Source organism: Eptatretus burgeri, chromosome 3 (genome assembly GCF_056783735.1).
Source record: "Eptatretus burgeri isolate ZD-2024b chromosome 3, Ebu_testis_v1, whole genome shotgun sequence".
NCBI lineage: Eukaryota > Metazoa > Chordata > Myxini > Myxiniformes > Myxinidae > Eptatretus > Eptatretus burgeri.
The window spans coordinates 36,613,065-36,630,179 of NC_140963.1; the positions used below are offsets into that span (position 1 = coordinate 36,613,065).

At 41.4% G+C, this 17,115-nt stretch overlaps 1 protein-coding gene across 1 annotated transcript in view; it reads right to left on the reverse strand.

Annotated features, from left to right (window-relative positions):
- Positions 1-13,450: 13,450 nt before the first annotated feature.
- The window catches only part of LOC147029696 (V-type proton ATPase 116 kDa subunit a 1-like), a 504,511-nt gene continuing 500,846 nt past the window's right edge, over positions 13,451-17,115 (reverse strand). The window contains exon 21 of the mRNA XM_085872936.1: positions 13,451-14,042. Within this exon, the coding sequence (XP_085729062.1) occupies positions 13,952-14,042 (91 nt within the window). The 3' untranslated portion in view covers positions 13,451-13,951. The remainder of the gene's footprint in view (positions 14,043-17,115) is intronic.

Genomic DNA, 17,115 nt, shown 5'->3' on the forward strand with positions numbered 1-17,115 from the left:
CAACTAATGCAGGCAGATGGGATGCCAGTTTAACGTCCATCCGAGGGACAGGGACAGCACACAAATTGATGAATCACCCAGCCTGTGAAACACCAGGATGATATCTTATAGCTGCACCGAGTTTTGAACCCAGGTGAGACAGCTGAGAGGCGAGTGTGTTCCACCATGATATCCTGCCAGCCCGTAAATGGGTGACGTGGGAGTGGCACTAATTGGGTGAGCTGGCAGTGTGCACAACCTGGGGATGGGGTTGGGCAGAAATCCCACATTGTTTCATTCGCAATATGTAAATGGGCATAAAAACTTGAGCAGAGCACATAAATCTCATTTTCCCACTAATTTCAAAATAAAATTCTCATTTAACTTGCATCGAATACTGATGTAATGTTCAATCAAACAAGTGCACTCATTTAACAAACCTCCTTTTTACATTTGCCACAACAGGTAGTTATTTGCTCAAGGTATTCCCCATAAGTCTGTTGGTAACTGCAAGATTAATGTTTCTTATCCCGGTGTCTGGAATTGGCTATCCGTTTTGGGAAGTCGTTTTTAATAATGGGAAATCCATCAAACATGACAAATTTTCATTTCATCAATTCCCTGGACATTGTATTAGTGATAAAAGAGCATCATAAAATATATTTTATAGAGAACATGAACTTCCTAACGGCCATAAATGTATGTCGTCTAGCTCAGACTTCAATCCCCAGTGGAGTCACGCCGATGGACGAAAACAGCTGTTCTGAGAGGTGGTTGCAGAAATGGGCCAGATGGTCAAAGATGGAGTTAAATTCAGAGATGAAAGGCTGTGGGGCAGTCTTTCATCGCTGCATATACTTGTGTGGGCACACAACCCATGATATCTTTCACAAGAGATGTTGGGATAGCCTAAAGGTGTGTACACTTGCTTCTGAGCTGTCCACGAGCCAGGGTTCAAATCTAGACCCAGCTATAAAATGTAATCTTTTCTGTTTTGTCAGGAAGGGCGATGCATCGATGTTCGTGCCGTCCATCGGATGGACGTAAAACTGGGCGTCCAGTCTGCCATCATTACATGGTGGATGTTAAACATGCTCCGATGTCCTTCATGAAGAGTGGACGAATTATTGTCGGCACCATGACCCAATTCCAAATTCCTACACTGAATGACTGCTGGGAAGGCAATAGCAAACGAACCAGCATAACCTGTGCTAAAAAAAACTGCTTTGGCAGCACCAGTACTCTGTAAAGAGTATGGTACATCTCATCTCATCTTTCACAAAAATACATCTCTGAGATGGCATTGTGGTCAAATGCACAAACCTCTGCAAAATAATCCTTGCTATAATTCACAGAAAGGTATTTGTTCGTTTGTTGGATTCGCTATATATGCTAGATATCCCTTATTGTCGGGTTTTCCGTGTGTGTGTGTGTGTGTGTGTGTGTGTGTGTGTGTGTGTGTGTGTGTGTGTGTGTGTGTGTGTGTGTGTGTCTGCAACGCGAGGCTCCACAGCACAAACCAGCAAACCGATTATTTTTCAAATGGTCGTCCTTCAAAAATAGGGTGTCTATTTACCGTCATTTTTTACGAGGAGTGCCAGTTGGCAAAATACGCAATAGGAAAAATCTTTCCAGGCAGAGGAACAATTGTCTTCTCTTCTTCTTCTTCTTCTTTCGGCTGCTCCCGTTAGGGGTCGCCACAGCGAATCATCCGTATGATCCGCATAGTGATTTGGCACATGTTTTACACCAGATGCCCTTCCTGACGCAACCCTGGTCGCCTCTTACGACACAGGGATATGGTACACCTATTTTAACCGGGGTATACACCGGCCCAGTACACTGGTACTCATTTCGCCGACCTCGGAAGGATGACAGGCTGAGTCAACCCCCTGGTGTATTAATTCAGTGGCCCAACGGGGCTTGAACTCAGGACCTTTTGGATCCTAAGCCGCTGCCCTAACCACTGCGCCAACACCAGGCAGAGGAACAATTGTATGTGAACCAATACGTCTTGGCAATGAATCTTCGTCGGTGGATCAGTCAGAATGAAAAGCATCGTATCCAGCGCTTCGATCCTAGCGAATCCCTCGTCACCTCCCGGCTTGTTTGTTTGTCATGCTACTCCTCCGACAGTTCTGGACTAATTACATCCACACTTGCAACATCGGATCAGTATGACCACAATTAGGGTATGGGGTGTTTTTATGTTTGTCGGTGATCTTGGGGGGGGGGGGAGGGGGAGGTCAAGTTAGTTGTGGGAGCATACGCTAGAGCAGCACACCGCTGCGTCCACTTTCTGCAAGCACTCCAGCGGCCTCCATCCAGCCATCTCCTGGTCCATCCTGGTCCTGGTCTGGTGCCTGGTGATGATGCCTGGAGATGCCTGGTCCATCTCCATCTCCTTGATATGCCGATCAACCTGCTGCAACCACGAGGCACGTGGTCGGCCTATAGGCCTCCTCCACTCACGAGACTCCCTCGCTGAGAGAATCTGGTGAGCAGGATCAACGTCAGGAAAATGAGCCACATGTCCATACAGCTGCAGCTGATGCTCACGGAGTATACAAGTAACAAATCTCATTTGAGTCTCTCTCAGCAACCACTCGTTGGACACAAAGTCTGACCTGCGATAGCCAAGGATTCTCCGAAGAGAACAGGCACCGAAGGAATGAAGCCTCCATCTCAGATCCTTGGTCAGAGTCCAAGTCTCACATCCCGAGAGCAAGACTGGAAGGACCATGGACCAAGGACTTAAAGAATCGGATTTTCGTACTCCTGCAGAGGTAACGACAGCACCACACCCCATGATTCAATGAATCCATAACTCTCCAGGTCAGATCCAGACGTCTGTTGACCTCTGGCTCACAACACACAGAGATATGAATATCACTGCCAAGTACAGACAAAATAGCAGCATCTAAGATGTCATTGAAAGCCTGAATGTGAATGTTGACCAAGGAAACCCGTAATCACAGTGGCTCCGACTCCTCAATCAGCACCCCGAGGGCCCCCAAAAGGATATCTCGAGTCTCTACAAAGATGACTGCATCATCTGCAAAATCAAGGACAGATATCTTGACATTCCCAAATGATGCACCACAGCTTGATCTCTCTGAAATCTTCTCCAGAATACAGTCCATACAAGCACTGAAAAGTGTGGGGGCCAAAACACACCCCTGACAAACTCCAGTAACAACTGTAAATAAGTTGGAGAGGAATCACCACACCTCACATCACTCTCAGTACCGGAGTATAGTTCAGAAATCGTATTGATGAATTATTGGTGCACCCCATGAAGACTGAGAATTTTCCAGAGGGCATCCCAATTCATAGAGATGAATGTTTTGTGGAGATCAACATAGGCTGTGAGCAGCCCCTGCTGAAACTCTCATCTGCATTTGGTGAGGACCCGAAGAGCAAGGATACGGTCAATCGATGACCTCTTTGGTGTAAAGTCGGACTGCTCTGGGCACTGGTGCTCAAGCAGATGGTGGCGAACCCTATCAATAATTTCCTGAGCAAAGTCCTTGCCCAGCACTGAGAGCAGCGTCACCCATTGGTAGTTGTTGCAGTCCTGGCGATCACCCTTCCATTTGCAGAGACAAGAAGGCTCCTCTTGCAGTCAGTTGGAATAATGCCTGTGTTCCAAACAGCACAGAACTGAATGCAACAAAATAAGTCCAGCATTTACACCAACCTCGAGGAGTTCAACATGGATGCCACATATCGTAGGAGCTTTACCCTCTTTCAACTGGTTCACCACAGCCTGTTTCCACAAACAAAGGTGATTCACAGTTGATTGCAGGGTCAGCAATAGGGATAGTTGCACCCCTGACATCCAACTCGACAGCTGGTGGGTCAGCCTGGTACAGAAACTCAAAATAACCGGCCCAGCGGGCCTTCACTTCAGACTCCTCTGTCAAGATCTCACCAACTTCAACTGTAACTGCAATACACTGAGGGATGGGCTTGGAGGAACACAACACACAAATTCCCCTGTAAGCAGGACAACAATCACTTGACCACAGGTGATGCTCGACCTCCTCACAGATTCCTCGCACATAGGCCTTCTTGTCCACCCTTAGCGCACGTACAGTTTTACACCTCAACTCCCTGAACAGCTCAGCTGTGACTGCGACTCCGGTCAATAGTATCCAGCGTCCAGTGGGAGACAAAGTTCTTCTTCACCTGATGGTGAGTTCCAAGACATCCACTGGCAACATCAAGGATGGTAATATTGAAGGCACTCCACAACTCTTCTGGATTCTCTGAAATACACAGATCCCCCAAATCCCCATTCAACCTGTTTGCAAACTCCTCACCTAAACTCTCATCCTTGAGCTTGCCAACATCTACCCTCGGCTAGAATGGAAATATTCTCCTGGATTTGAGCTGCGACTTCAGCATTGCTGCAACAAGCCTGTGATCAGTATTGAGGAACTGAGCACTCCGGTAGACCCTGCAGTTCTGGAACATCCTCCAGCTCCCATCAATGAGCACATGGTCAATCTCCTTTGCCACACCACCAGCGTTGGTATACCAAGTCCAGTGATGAGGCTGTGGGCGCTGAAAGCATGAACCAACCACCCTAAGTCAATGACATCTTGCGAAATCAAGGAACAAAGTGATATTTTGGTTCACAGTTTAACAGACCGGGGAGAGACCGGAGTTTAACAGTTTAACGGGGGGAGAGACCGGAGAGGAGACAGTCGAACACAGAAAGACCACCGACTGGCTTGCAGTGAGAGTGAGAGACCCAAAGACCACAGGTGATGATCTTAAATGCCTTGGTTTCGACAGCGTGAAGCCGAGAAAGGTGAGAGACAGGAGCACCAGCCCAGAGGCGAGAGCAGTACTCCATCACGCTGTGGATGAAATTTTTGAAAAATCATAAAAAATTTATTTTTTCGAAAATCAAATATCAGGCCAGGAGCAACTGTGGGCAGTACATTCAGCCATATTGTCAAAAATTTCCAGCCGGATCCTATGAAAAGTGTCGGAGAAGATAGACTTTGAATGAACCCTCATCACGGGAGATACCAATGATCTTAAATGCCTTGGTTTCGACAGCGTGAAGCCGAGAAAGGTGAGAGACGGGAGCACCAGCCTAGAGGGGAGAGCAGTACTCCATCATGCTGTGGATGAAAGCTTTGCACATGGTGAAGAGCTCAGTTGTGCCAAGGAAGGACTTTGCATGACAGAGGATGCCCAATCGGCAACTGGCTTTGGAGGCCAGCTTGGAGATGTCGCTTTCCAAAGAAAGATCATAGCAGACAGTGAGTCCTAAAAGTTTGAAAGAAAGGACTTCTTCAAGAGGATTGTTTAGAAAGTAGATGGGGGGTTTCCAGACTGTCGTTTTGGAGAGACAGAGTAAGAGTGTGAGATTTGTGAGGATTGAAAGACATGTTACATATGTTTGCAGCTTGTGAATTTATGCAGATCTGCAGAGTGAAGAGGCTTCTGCTTGCTGATCTGAGGGATGAGAGATGGTACGGCAGAGGGTGGAGTTATCAGCAAAGAGATAAAGAGGATTTTCTAGAGTCAGAGAGATCACTGATGAAAACCAGAAAAAGCACTGGGCCCAGAGCATTGCCTTGAGGAACTCCAGCCTGGACAGGAAGAGGGAATGAGAAAATTCCATAAAGGGCCACACGTTGACTGCGACAGGAGAGGAATTCCATAATAATAACAAGAACTTTATTACAAAAGAATAGCATAAATAATAATATTAACAATAATGATAATAATGCAGAATAATAAAGACACTAACATGGCCGAGTTTAAAGCATCAGAGGCTAAGCGAGTGTAAAATGTATAACTAAGGTGAAAAGGACTTTGAATACAAATGGAACTCGACTATGTAGAATGGTGTGCATGTGCACATACACGTGACCACCCACCCCACCCCCTCCAGCCCCCATCCCTAACCCTGGCCACTTCCAGAGGGAGCAGGTGTTTCTAGTTTTAAAAAAAGCACAAAAAGCAGTATCAAAATCAGAATGAGATTATTTTTATATTCAAAAATTGAGGCTCATGTAAGAGCTAGAACACAGAATGGATAGCATACAACAGAAGAAGAATGTGGCGGAAATGTGGGAAACACACCAACAGCAATGTGGGGGGACTCAGCAAAGGGACACAATAAATAATTGGCATGGGGAAGAATGAGATCAAAGGAAGGGAGAAGAGGACACAAGGGGTAAACAAGCTGGACACAAACTCAAACACAGCAAGATGAAGAAGAGAAAGCAGGGGTTGAAACAGAAATGGAACAAAAAAGAAAAGGAGAGTTGATTGAGAGGGGATTTGAACCCACAACCTTCAGGTTCCCAACCAGTGTCTGTTTTTCAACTTTTGGTGAATAAATCACGAATGTTTTTTTTATACCCATGAAATATGGCAGTTTGACACATCAAACAGCAAGAACTATGAAATGTAGCATTTTTCTGTCATCAGATTGAACTTTACAAATGTTGCTGATTTTGTTGCAACAACAAAATCGACATCATTTTTCAAAATGCAGTTACAACTGGAAAGTTCATCGAACACCTTTCCCCACACAGGTGCGATGTCTTGAGAAACAAGGACATGGCGGTGTCAACGAGCAGAACATTTGATTCGTTGTGATGACGTAAAATGCCGTAATATTTAATCCGAGTACTGGCGAAAGGGAAGGGTATTGAAAGTGTCAACAAGGAATTTGTGTTTTACAGTGTTCAAGTATATAATTTAATTGAAATAAAACAAAGATTTTAAAGGTTGTCGGAAAATAAATTTTCAGAAGTCGTCTTTTACATTTCCATATTGAAAAACGTTACATTACTTCTTCGTGCCTGCTGTTTGGGTCACTTCTGATGTCCTTAAAAACAGTAGGTTTCCTGTTTAGAATGATTTTCAATTTTGTTTGACTGCCAGATAGGGAGACAGAGTAAAAAAAAACAATAAATCTCACTCCTCTCTGTGCATGTTCCCTCGGGACGAATTCAAAGCCAAAGTACTGTTAAACTTCAGGGGTTTTTTTCGATTGAAATTCCTGGTCAAAATACACCATACAATTGAAATCAAGTTGTTCCTGGATCATAAGCTGATGTTTGTGGACAGACGAACGGACAAATGGACAGAAGTGAACCAATTGTTTAAGCCTGCTTTTCATTTTGTGTGAGATAATAATTATTCTGCACAGTAAACAATATGCCATAATGGACTAACTGCCATGACTTCTGCCACTCGATGCCCTCATCACGAGCAGGTAGGCCTTTATTTTGTAACCTCACTCTCGGTTCCTTTTATTCAGTTCTGCAGTAGCTTTGACGAAAGTTTGATGAAGAACATTAAACTCCATCCACAGAAGTGGTGTAACTGAACATCTTTACTTTACAACCGCTTTCATCATGCCGGGTAACTTTAAAACCAATGCAGCCAGGCCCAGATTCAAGGTTATGAGGGGGCTAACACTAATAGGAGAGAAGGTGTACTACAAATTGCATAAAAATTCATAAATTTATCAAAATAATTGATTCAAACATACATTTTCAAAACTCCACAATGCTGATCAACAGAGGCACACCACAAAGATGGTGACTGATGATATGTCCCTTGTCCCTTACTTTTTACTTTGCTTTACTTTAGCAGAAATAGTTTTCTTTGTCGCTTTGGCTGTGGAAAAGTCATGAGTAATGTCGTCGTAATTCAAACACCTGACAATTTCACTCTCAATACTCAAGAGGGACAAAGCAATGAGATGCTGTTGAGTCATGGTAGATCAGAGCACATTTTTAACCCTTTTATAACAGAGAAGGATTGTTCTCTGCTACAGTTACGTTACTGATCATCGTTGACAGATACAGTCGTACAGCAATTTTAACATTTGCGAAACATTCCATCATGTTGGATTCAATGATAATGCAACACATCCCAATAGAGTTGCTCTCATCATCATTTCTCTAAATATCTAAGGAGGATGTGAATTCAACAAATTGCTGAAATTATTGAGTAAAATCTATTGGGAGAACGTCTGACATACTGAGGGCAGAAAAAAATATACGAGGGCCAAAGGCTTAATTGGCCTGTGGGTTAATCCAGCCCTGCGGACAGCTCTTCTCACCAAGTTGTTGTGGTTATCAGATGTCTTTATCACGACTGATCCTCCAGGTAATTAGCAAACTTCAATCTTCATGCAAAGCTTATAAGTACACAAGTTGTCAACGATGAAACATTAGTTTGGTGTTGTTCCAACAGGTATTTTTTCTGAACACCTTTGCCACCCCCTTCGACCGATCCAAGACACAAAAATTCCCAGCAAAGTGTGACATATTCCTTTTGTGGTCGGTCACATAATGTGACGTGTGGATAATGTCGTATTAAGTAATGTGAGTTGCCTTTCAGCAGATAAAACATTCCTGCCACTGTTTAATCCAAGCATAACATTCACAGTGCTTCACCAGCAAATGCCAAATTATAAATGTTTGCCTATTTGAAGTAACAGTGATTGTAGCAGATCAACGTGTGTGTAGAGTGTGTCGACCATGGAAGATTTAAATGTGTGATAATTTTAAAATGTTATGTCTATGAGAATTACTACGTAACCTTATCCTCGGGCTTTTAGCATTTGAGATTCACCTTCAACGCAGATTCAACCAACCAAGGTGATTTGCAAGGAGATATCAGTAAGTCTGCAGCCTGACATTCAAAGAATGTGATTAATGACATCAGTGAGACTGATATTTTTCTCGCTGCGGCTATTTCTGTCCAACAACATAAAAGTCGGTGTTTCCAACCACTCTTTCAACATTATTACCAAACAAATTTAATTTCTCGATATATATGCTATGCCAATAACATACTCACATCTCTTCTGGTCCTGTAATAATGTGCAGTAGCTGTTTGGTTCATAAAAAAAAAAACATTGTTTACAACATTCAAGCGTTGCATGTAAAATCACCAAAATAACTTGCCTCAAATACATCAAAATACATCAGCTCTTCCCCAAATACTAACAACATGTAGTCTTTCCTTTTCTCGACATCAAATATATCCGACACGTGCTGTTTACCATTGTTTTGCGATCAAAATGAGAAAGCTATATCCTCTGTTGCTTTGCTTGCCCATAAGCTCCAATTTTGTGAATAAAATTGCACCGTAAGATGCATGCGCTGCCAGGAAAGCTGAAAACAACTCACTCACCTCTGAGCTGTTCAGCCTGGGTTTCAATCTCGACTTAGTTATAAACTGTCACCCTGGTGTTTTGCAGGTGGGGCAAGGTATAATTGCACGTGTTGTCATTCAGGACATTCAGCTGGAAGATCTATCTGCCAGAAATCTTTATTGGTGGACAATACAGATCCCTTGGTGTCTTTCGTGAAGATGAGGCATATTACAGTGCCTTCATAAAGTATTCACACCCTTTGACTTTTGTCACATTTTGTTGTGTTACACCCTGAATTTAAAATGAATTTAACTCAAATGTTTTGTCACCAATCTACAAATAATACTCCGTATAATGACAAAGTGAAAACATGTTTTCAGAAACTTTTACAAGTTAAATAAAAATGAAAAGCTGAAATGTCTTGCGTTATTAAGTATTCAAACCCATTGCTCTGACACTCCGAATTGAACTCAAGTAAATCCAATTTCCTTTGATTATCCTTGAGATGTCTCTACAATTTGATTAGAGTCCACCTGTGGCCAATTCCATTCATTGGACATGATTTAGAAAGAAACACACCTTTCTATATCAGGTCCCACAGATGACAGTGCACGTCAGAGCAGAAATTCTACAATAAAGTCCAAGGAATTGTCTGTGGAACTCTGAGATAGAATTGTGAGGAGGCAAAGATCTGGGTGGAGTATAAAACAATTTCTAGAGTTTTGAAAGTTCCCAACAGCACAGTGAGCTCCATCATTAGGAAATTGAGCGAATATGGAACTACTCAGACTCTTACTAGAGCTGGCCGTCTGACCAAATTGAGCAACTGGGAAAGAAGGACCTTGGTCAGGGAGGTGACCAAGAACCCAATGACCACTATGACAGTACAGAGTTCCTTGGCTGCAATGGGAGAACCTGCCGGAAGGACAACAGTCTCTGCAGCACTTCACAAATCGAGGCTTTATGGGAGAGTGGCCAGCTGGAAGCCACTCCTGAGAAAAAGGCATATGACAGCATGCCTGAAGTTTGCAAAAAGGAATGTGAAAGATTGACAGCATAAGGCAAAAGATTCTGTGGTCTGATGACATGAACATTTAACTCTTTGGACTGAATGCAAAGCACTACATCTGGTGGAAGCCAAGCACATCTCATCACCCATCTTACACCATCCTTATCATGAAGTAAAGTGGTGGCAGCATCATGCTATGGAGATGCTTTTCAGTGACTGGGACTAGAAAACTTGTAAAGATAGAGGGAACAATGAATGGAGCCAAATACAGGAAATTCCTTGTTAAGAACCTGCTTCAGAGTGCAAAAGACCTTAGACTGCGACGAAGATTTGCGTTCCAACAGGACAATGACCCCAAGTATACAGCCAAAGCAACACTGGAATGGCTTCAGAACAAGAACATGAAAGTCGTTGAGTGGCCCAACCAAAGGCCAGACTTTAATCCCATTGAGAATCTGTGGAAAGACTTGAAGATTGCTGTTCACCAACGCTCCCCATCCAACTTGACAGAGCGAGAGCAAATCTGTTGGGAAAAATGGGAGAAAATCCGCAAATCCAGATGTACAAAGCTGATACAGACATACCCAAGAAGACTCGAAGCTATAATCACTGCCAATGGCACTTCTTCAAAGTATTGACTCAGGGGGTGAAATACTTATTGATGCAAGTCATTTCAGCTTTTCATTTTGAATTGATTTGTAAAAACTTCTCAAGTTTTCACTTTGTCATTAAAAGGGGTATTTTGTGTGGATTGGGGACAAACAAAATTAAATTTAATCCATTTTAAATTCAGGCTGTAACAACAAAATGTCCCAAAAGTCAAAGGGTGTGAATACTTTCTGAAGGCACTGCATCTCCAGCACCCTGTCCTGACTCAATGCTGGTAAGACAATGGTGAACCAACCAGAGTAATCCTTATGAAGAGACCAACCTCAGCAGCACTGACGTTCTCGAAAGAGTTTGACTAATTTACGAGGACGATGATGATGATGATGATGATGATGATGATGATGATGATGATGATGATGATGATGATTTAAGATTAGTATGTTTGGAAGCATATTAATCATTTCTGGAAAATAAAAATATGAAAGTCATTATGTTGTAATATTATGTACTGTACCAGAGTTGTAATAGCTGGCAGAGTGGCCAAGAGCTGCGTACACTCATCTCTGAGATGTTTAGCCTGGGTTTGAATCCCGACACAGCTATAAACTGTCATTCCGGTGTTTCACAGGCAGGGTTTTCATCAATGTGTGTGTGTGTGTGTGTGTGTGTGTGTGTGTGTGTGTGTGTGTGTGTGTGTGTGTGTGTGTGTGTGTGTGTGTGTGTGTGTGTGTGATCTCTTGGATGAATGTTAAACGGGAATTAGTTGGTGGACGCTCAAGATACCATGGTGTTATTCAAGGCTTCAGCTTAGTCGGTGACCATTTCATTGTGGTAGTGCCCCTTTCAGGTCATTGTTGTCCACATGAATATGTATATACTGTATACTTCCTTATTTTCCCATCTTTGCAGCAGAGGCTTTGCATCCAATGCTGATCTCACTTCCATTCATCAGGCAAACAATTGCTAACCTGTGTGCCTCCATGATCATCGTTCTTTGCAACAGACAGCCAAAGAAGAAGAAATATTGCAATCACTCGTATGTAATCTGCTATCGTCTATAATACGCAGGACACTTTTCAGATAATATCCTCAGCAATATACCCAGTTTATAACCTGCACCCCAAAAATGAACTCCAGCTCAGGACTGGAAATTTTGTGAATTCAAAATCAGTGTTTTGCCGATCTTTGGAGAGACATTTTAGATGGTGTTTAATTCAGCATAACCGATGACTTCTAACTTGTATGAAACACAATACGATGAACGACATGGCATGACGAATGTACCAAAGAACTCTTACTGGTGATATGTGACATCTATCAGATTAGGACAGTGAGAACTTGTTAGTAACTCTCAAGTCTTTAGCTTACGGTAATTCTCAAGCAGTCTCTTGTGCTGCAATGGACGTGTTAATCCCAAGCTTATTTTGCAGCTATGGTGGCGCATATTTTTTAAAGTTTAGATGAAAGGTTGTGAAAGCAAACAGTTGTAATATAGCCGAATTATTTCAATTCATCCATCAAAACAATTGCTATTCAGAACAAAAAATATATGTTCAATGTTGCATAAAATATCCCACAATGCACTGCACTTTTTAAGGTGGTGGCACCCAGTAACGAAGGTTGGTCTTGTGTCGGTGTGAGAAATCTGGAGAAATAGAGCTTTCACTTCAGTTCTTGTGGATAGTACACACCCCAAATATTGATCACATGTTTCTAAGAAAAACGTGCGGCGAACACACGAGTGATTACGCTGTATCTCTCAGCTGTTGTGATGCAACACATTTGCTTTCCATTCTGGTCATTGCAGAGCAAATTGTAATCAGCTCGTGTCACATGCCACTTGAACACTCTGTCCATAGTAGTAACTAATAATATTAAATAGGGAAAGCCGAGAAATGGGCGAAGAACCGGAGAAAATGAAATAACTGAAAAATATGCACAGAAATCCAAACACGATGGAGTTGAGGGTTATATTATGTTGTTCATCACTGTATATATATATATATATATATATATATATATATATATATATATATATATATATATATATATATATATATATATATATATATATATATATATATATATATATATATATACATACATACATATACACATACACATACACACACACATACACACACACACACACACAACTACATGAACATACTTCAAAGACCACCGCTTGATTTACACTGAAGTTTCATAATTGAATTTGGCTCAAAGTTACTGCGTCATGAGATATTCAAACAAGCAGATCGCCCAAGTCATGAACCTCTTTAGTTTCCGGTATCGCCTCCAGCGTGTCTTAAACACAAACTAATATTTTATCTCCGGTTTGTTATCCTAGTTGTCTTTATTGATTTCGAGTCTTCAAAAGATATCAGTAAATGAAAATAAATTGGTTTTCCTTTTATTTTGGCAAATGGACCCGCAATGCAATATGAACAAATATGGCGGCCTCCAATGTGGTGACATAGGTGAGGACATTGTCAAAACGATTTCCAAACACGGTGGGGTTGAGAGTTAGATCATTGATTTTGGGTTCTTTGTATTATGTATACATGTTATCTATCGAATGAACTCTTCATTGGTTATGAACAACCAATTTTACTAAAGGCAGCAAGGGGAAAATATTATGGCTTTGGCATGAGGGGAGAGTGGTCACGCCGTTCTGATGAAGCCTTTATATTCTGACAAATAAATTACACTGTTACAGTCTTTTATTATTTTAAAATCACATTCATCACATATACTCTGTGACATTAATAATTCACTTTTATTTGACATTGCAAAAGTAATATATTTCAGCTTATGGAAACTCAATAAAAATTGTGCAAATTATTTTGAGTGCATTGCATTGTGGATAGAGTGCGTGACACCACACTGATCACCTGGTTGTTGTTGAAATTCAAATCTAAGCCAGTAAACTGCATATTTCATTTTGCATTGTTTCTTGTTGGAAAAACAAAAAAATCTCACCATAATCAATTTGTTCATTACTTCGGCCCAGTAATCTCAAGCTGTACGGAAATACAAAACTGCACACTAAATTAAATCATTTTGAACCATGCCCTGTAACTCCATTTAAACTGAAAAATTTCAACACCTTTGTCATATTTTGTACAATCACATAATGAGGATTAACTGTTTTGGACAATGCTCTGTGCAATTTTTTTTCAAAAGAAAATAAAAGAAAATAATTCTCAATTCCTGTCTTCATCCTCTGATATTTTGAATGTGAATGGAGTGAAGAGGTATCCAGAGCCAGTGTAGAATTTGTTCTGAAATTCCACCCTGCAAAAAGAGGTACAGGTGTCACATACCATGTGAAACGGAAGTATATTTTGATCCACAACCACCAAGCTATGACAAGAGGCAGATATGCTGTTTGGGATCACAATATAATTTAGCTTCCAGCTGTGTTCGACTGGTAAAAAAAGCTTTGTTGTCAAGGGTGGTGGTGGCAAGCTGGGTCCTACCTGTTTATCCTTGTCAGATGTGTGACTAATAATGCTGATCGGTCATTTGTAATCTCCCCTAAGATGTGTCATGTATGCATTCTGTATCCATGCATCATCTTGGTTACAGAACATCTTTGTCCCACTGTTCGTGCTCAACAGTCCAACCACTAGTTGAATGAAAAACTAGTGTCCATGAAGGCAAGTGTTGGTATGCATCAGCGAACATGCCGAACAGGGAGAACAATGGACGGAATCAACAGAAAATTGATCTCAGTATGCTAACTACCATTTCTCCGATGAAGGGTTAATGCTCAAAATGGCTTATTCATATTTTGATTGCAGTTGGCAAGTGTGGATCAACGGATGGATGAAACCAACAGAATGTTGATCAGAGTATGCTAACCACCGTGGGAAGCAGAAGGGAGCTGATGTTTCTGGTGTCAACACTTTATCAGAGCAAAAGCAGGAAGAATGGCTTCCAGTTGAAATGCCAGCTCCTCCTTGCTTCCCACGGCAGTTAGCATACCTCGATCAGTGTTCCGCTGATTCCCTCTGTTAATTAAAAAAAGCAATCACATATTCCATTATAATGAGAAAAGTCTAACAATTCATTGTAAATCACATCTTCCGATATAAAAAAAACCATTTCTTTCTAACTCTACAAGGACTGTCCCTCAAGGAAAAGCCTGTTAATGAAAACAAACAAGGTATTACAATTTAATTATTATATGACTTTGGGATGTGGTGAATCGCATTATTTTACCTAATGCATCTTTTGGCAATTTCGGATAATAAACCCTACTCCATAATGGACATTCTGAGCTCCATGATGATTAAGACTTAGTGCCATTTAAACTCAACCATAAGTTGGCTAATAGTATCATTATTGATGAAAATTTTGTCCATAATGATCTCGAGGATTTTTTTCAATTGATACCGAACACTAAGGTGAAACATAAAATGAAGTTTCATGAATAACAATCAATAATCTGTGTTATCTAAACGTTGTTACAATAACTCAAGCCACATTTTCTTGGGCAAGCTTGGCCTGTCCATTCCTATCCCATCAAGACAGGCCTTATGGATATTCCTCTAATATCAAAAATGCATCTTATTCTGCAGAGCAGCAGGATGATAAATGATCAAGATGGTGATATGTATTACTATTTATTCAACAATATCTCTTCAGTAGACAAAAACTAAGAGGAAATGTCATGCATGAAATTACATGATGATGATGACGATGCAATAATGTATACAGTAGAATTATGTTTAAAGGACCACTCGTTGGCATGTGTCATGTATGCATTCTGTATTCATGTATCATCTTGGTTGCAGAACATCTTTGTCCTACTGTTCGTGCTCAACAGTCCTCAAATATTTTTTAAAGTTTAGATGAAAGGTTGTGAAAGCAAACAGTTGTAATATAGCCGAATTATTTCAAATCATCCATCAAAATAATTGTTATTCAGAACAAAAATATATGTTCAATGTTGCATAAAATATCCCACAACGTACTGCTCTTTTTAAGTGTCACATAAGAAAATTTGACAAGGGCACAAGGGGCACCTTTGGCAGACAATCTCAATGTTACCAAACAGATTTCAACCGAATTCACTTTCACATAATTGTTACAATGTTATGTGAGAAAAACAAAAGAAAGGTAGGGTATTACAAAAAGGGGAAGGGGAGTAGGAGTGGGAGAAGCAGGGAGAGGGGGAGGGGGAAGGGGAGGAGGAAAAAAATGTTTGAAGGATATTGGAGTGGAGGGGAGGAATGGGTACGTGTATGGCACCGAAGGTTGGGGGAAGAGCAAGGGAAGGATCGTAAATTCCGGAATCCTTGCATACACAATAAAGATGGCCCCCTAAGGAGATGCACAACTTCAGACAAAAACCGATTATAAAAATGTCTCACGCATGTCAGCTCCCGTCACCATTTTTCTCACTTCAAAAGTTGATTACACTAATTCTCATTCTCACACCAATACACTATCAGTCGTTTTCACATACTTCCACCCTCTCTCTTCTGATTTAGCTCGTGCAGGTGACAAGGTGATGTGCAGAAAAATCTTTGCATCATTCCCATTTCATGGCACAACATCAAAAGCCTTTCCATAAGTTTATAAAGCGGTGAAACATGCATTTTCAAGCAAAGGGGGGCAATGCTGATAATCAGTCACAAAAAAATTTGTGGCATCTCCACACCAACAAACAATTGCCTCAACATCATGATCTAACTGCTTTGTATCAATTAAGAGTGCTTCACCCATTTGTCATATGCCTGGTGTTGGCTTAATGGTTCGGGTGGTGGCTTGGAATCCGAGGATCCTGAGTTCAAATCCCACGCGGCTGTTTAATTATTTCCAAGTAGGGTTGACTGCCTGTCATCCTTCTGAGGTCGGCAAAATGAGTGCCAGCTTGCTGGCATACTGTGTCGGAGTGGCGACCCGTCCAGGATCGTGTTCAATAGCCCAGGAGACTGCTTCGTTAGCACCAACGCTCTTCACAGAGTATGGTCCCAATGGATGGATGGACTCTTTTGTCGAACTCGCGCAAAGCTACACACACATGTATCACATCATCATGTGCTTAACCTGAGCTGGCATGTGTGACATGGCAGTAATGCTGAAATACGTGCCATGGAATTTAAAAGTCACTTCGCATACAAATCCAACAACAGTTCAAACATACAGAACGGACGATTCAAAAGTATACTTGTAAACGCAGGAAAAAAAAAAGAAAAAAAAAAGCAAACATTGGGGAGAAAAACAGATGGTTGTAACTTCCACAATCTGTCAGCAATATGGTGCTTAAGGAATTTTGAGAAAATCCAATTCCAGGGTCTGGTGGCAGACAGAGCTCTGCTTTGTAGAGTGGTAAAGTGAAGGCCATGGGAATTATCTG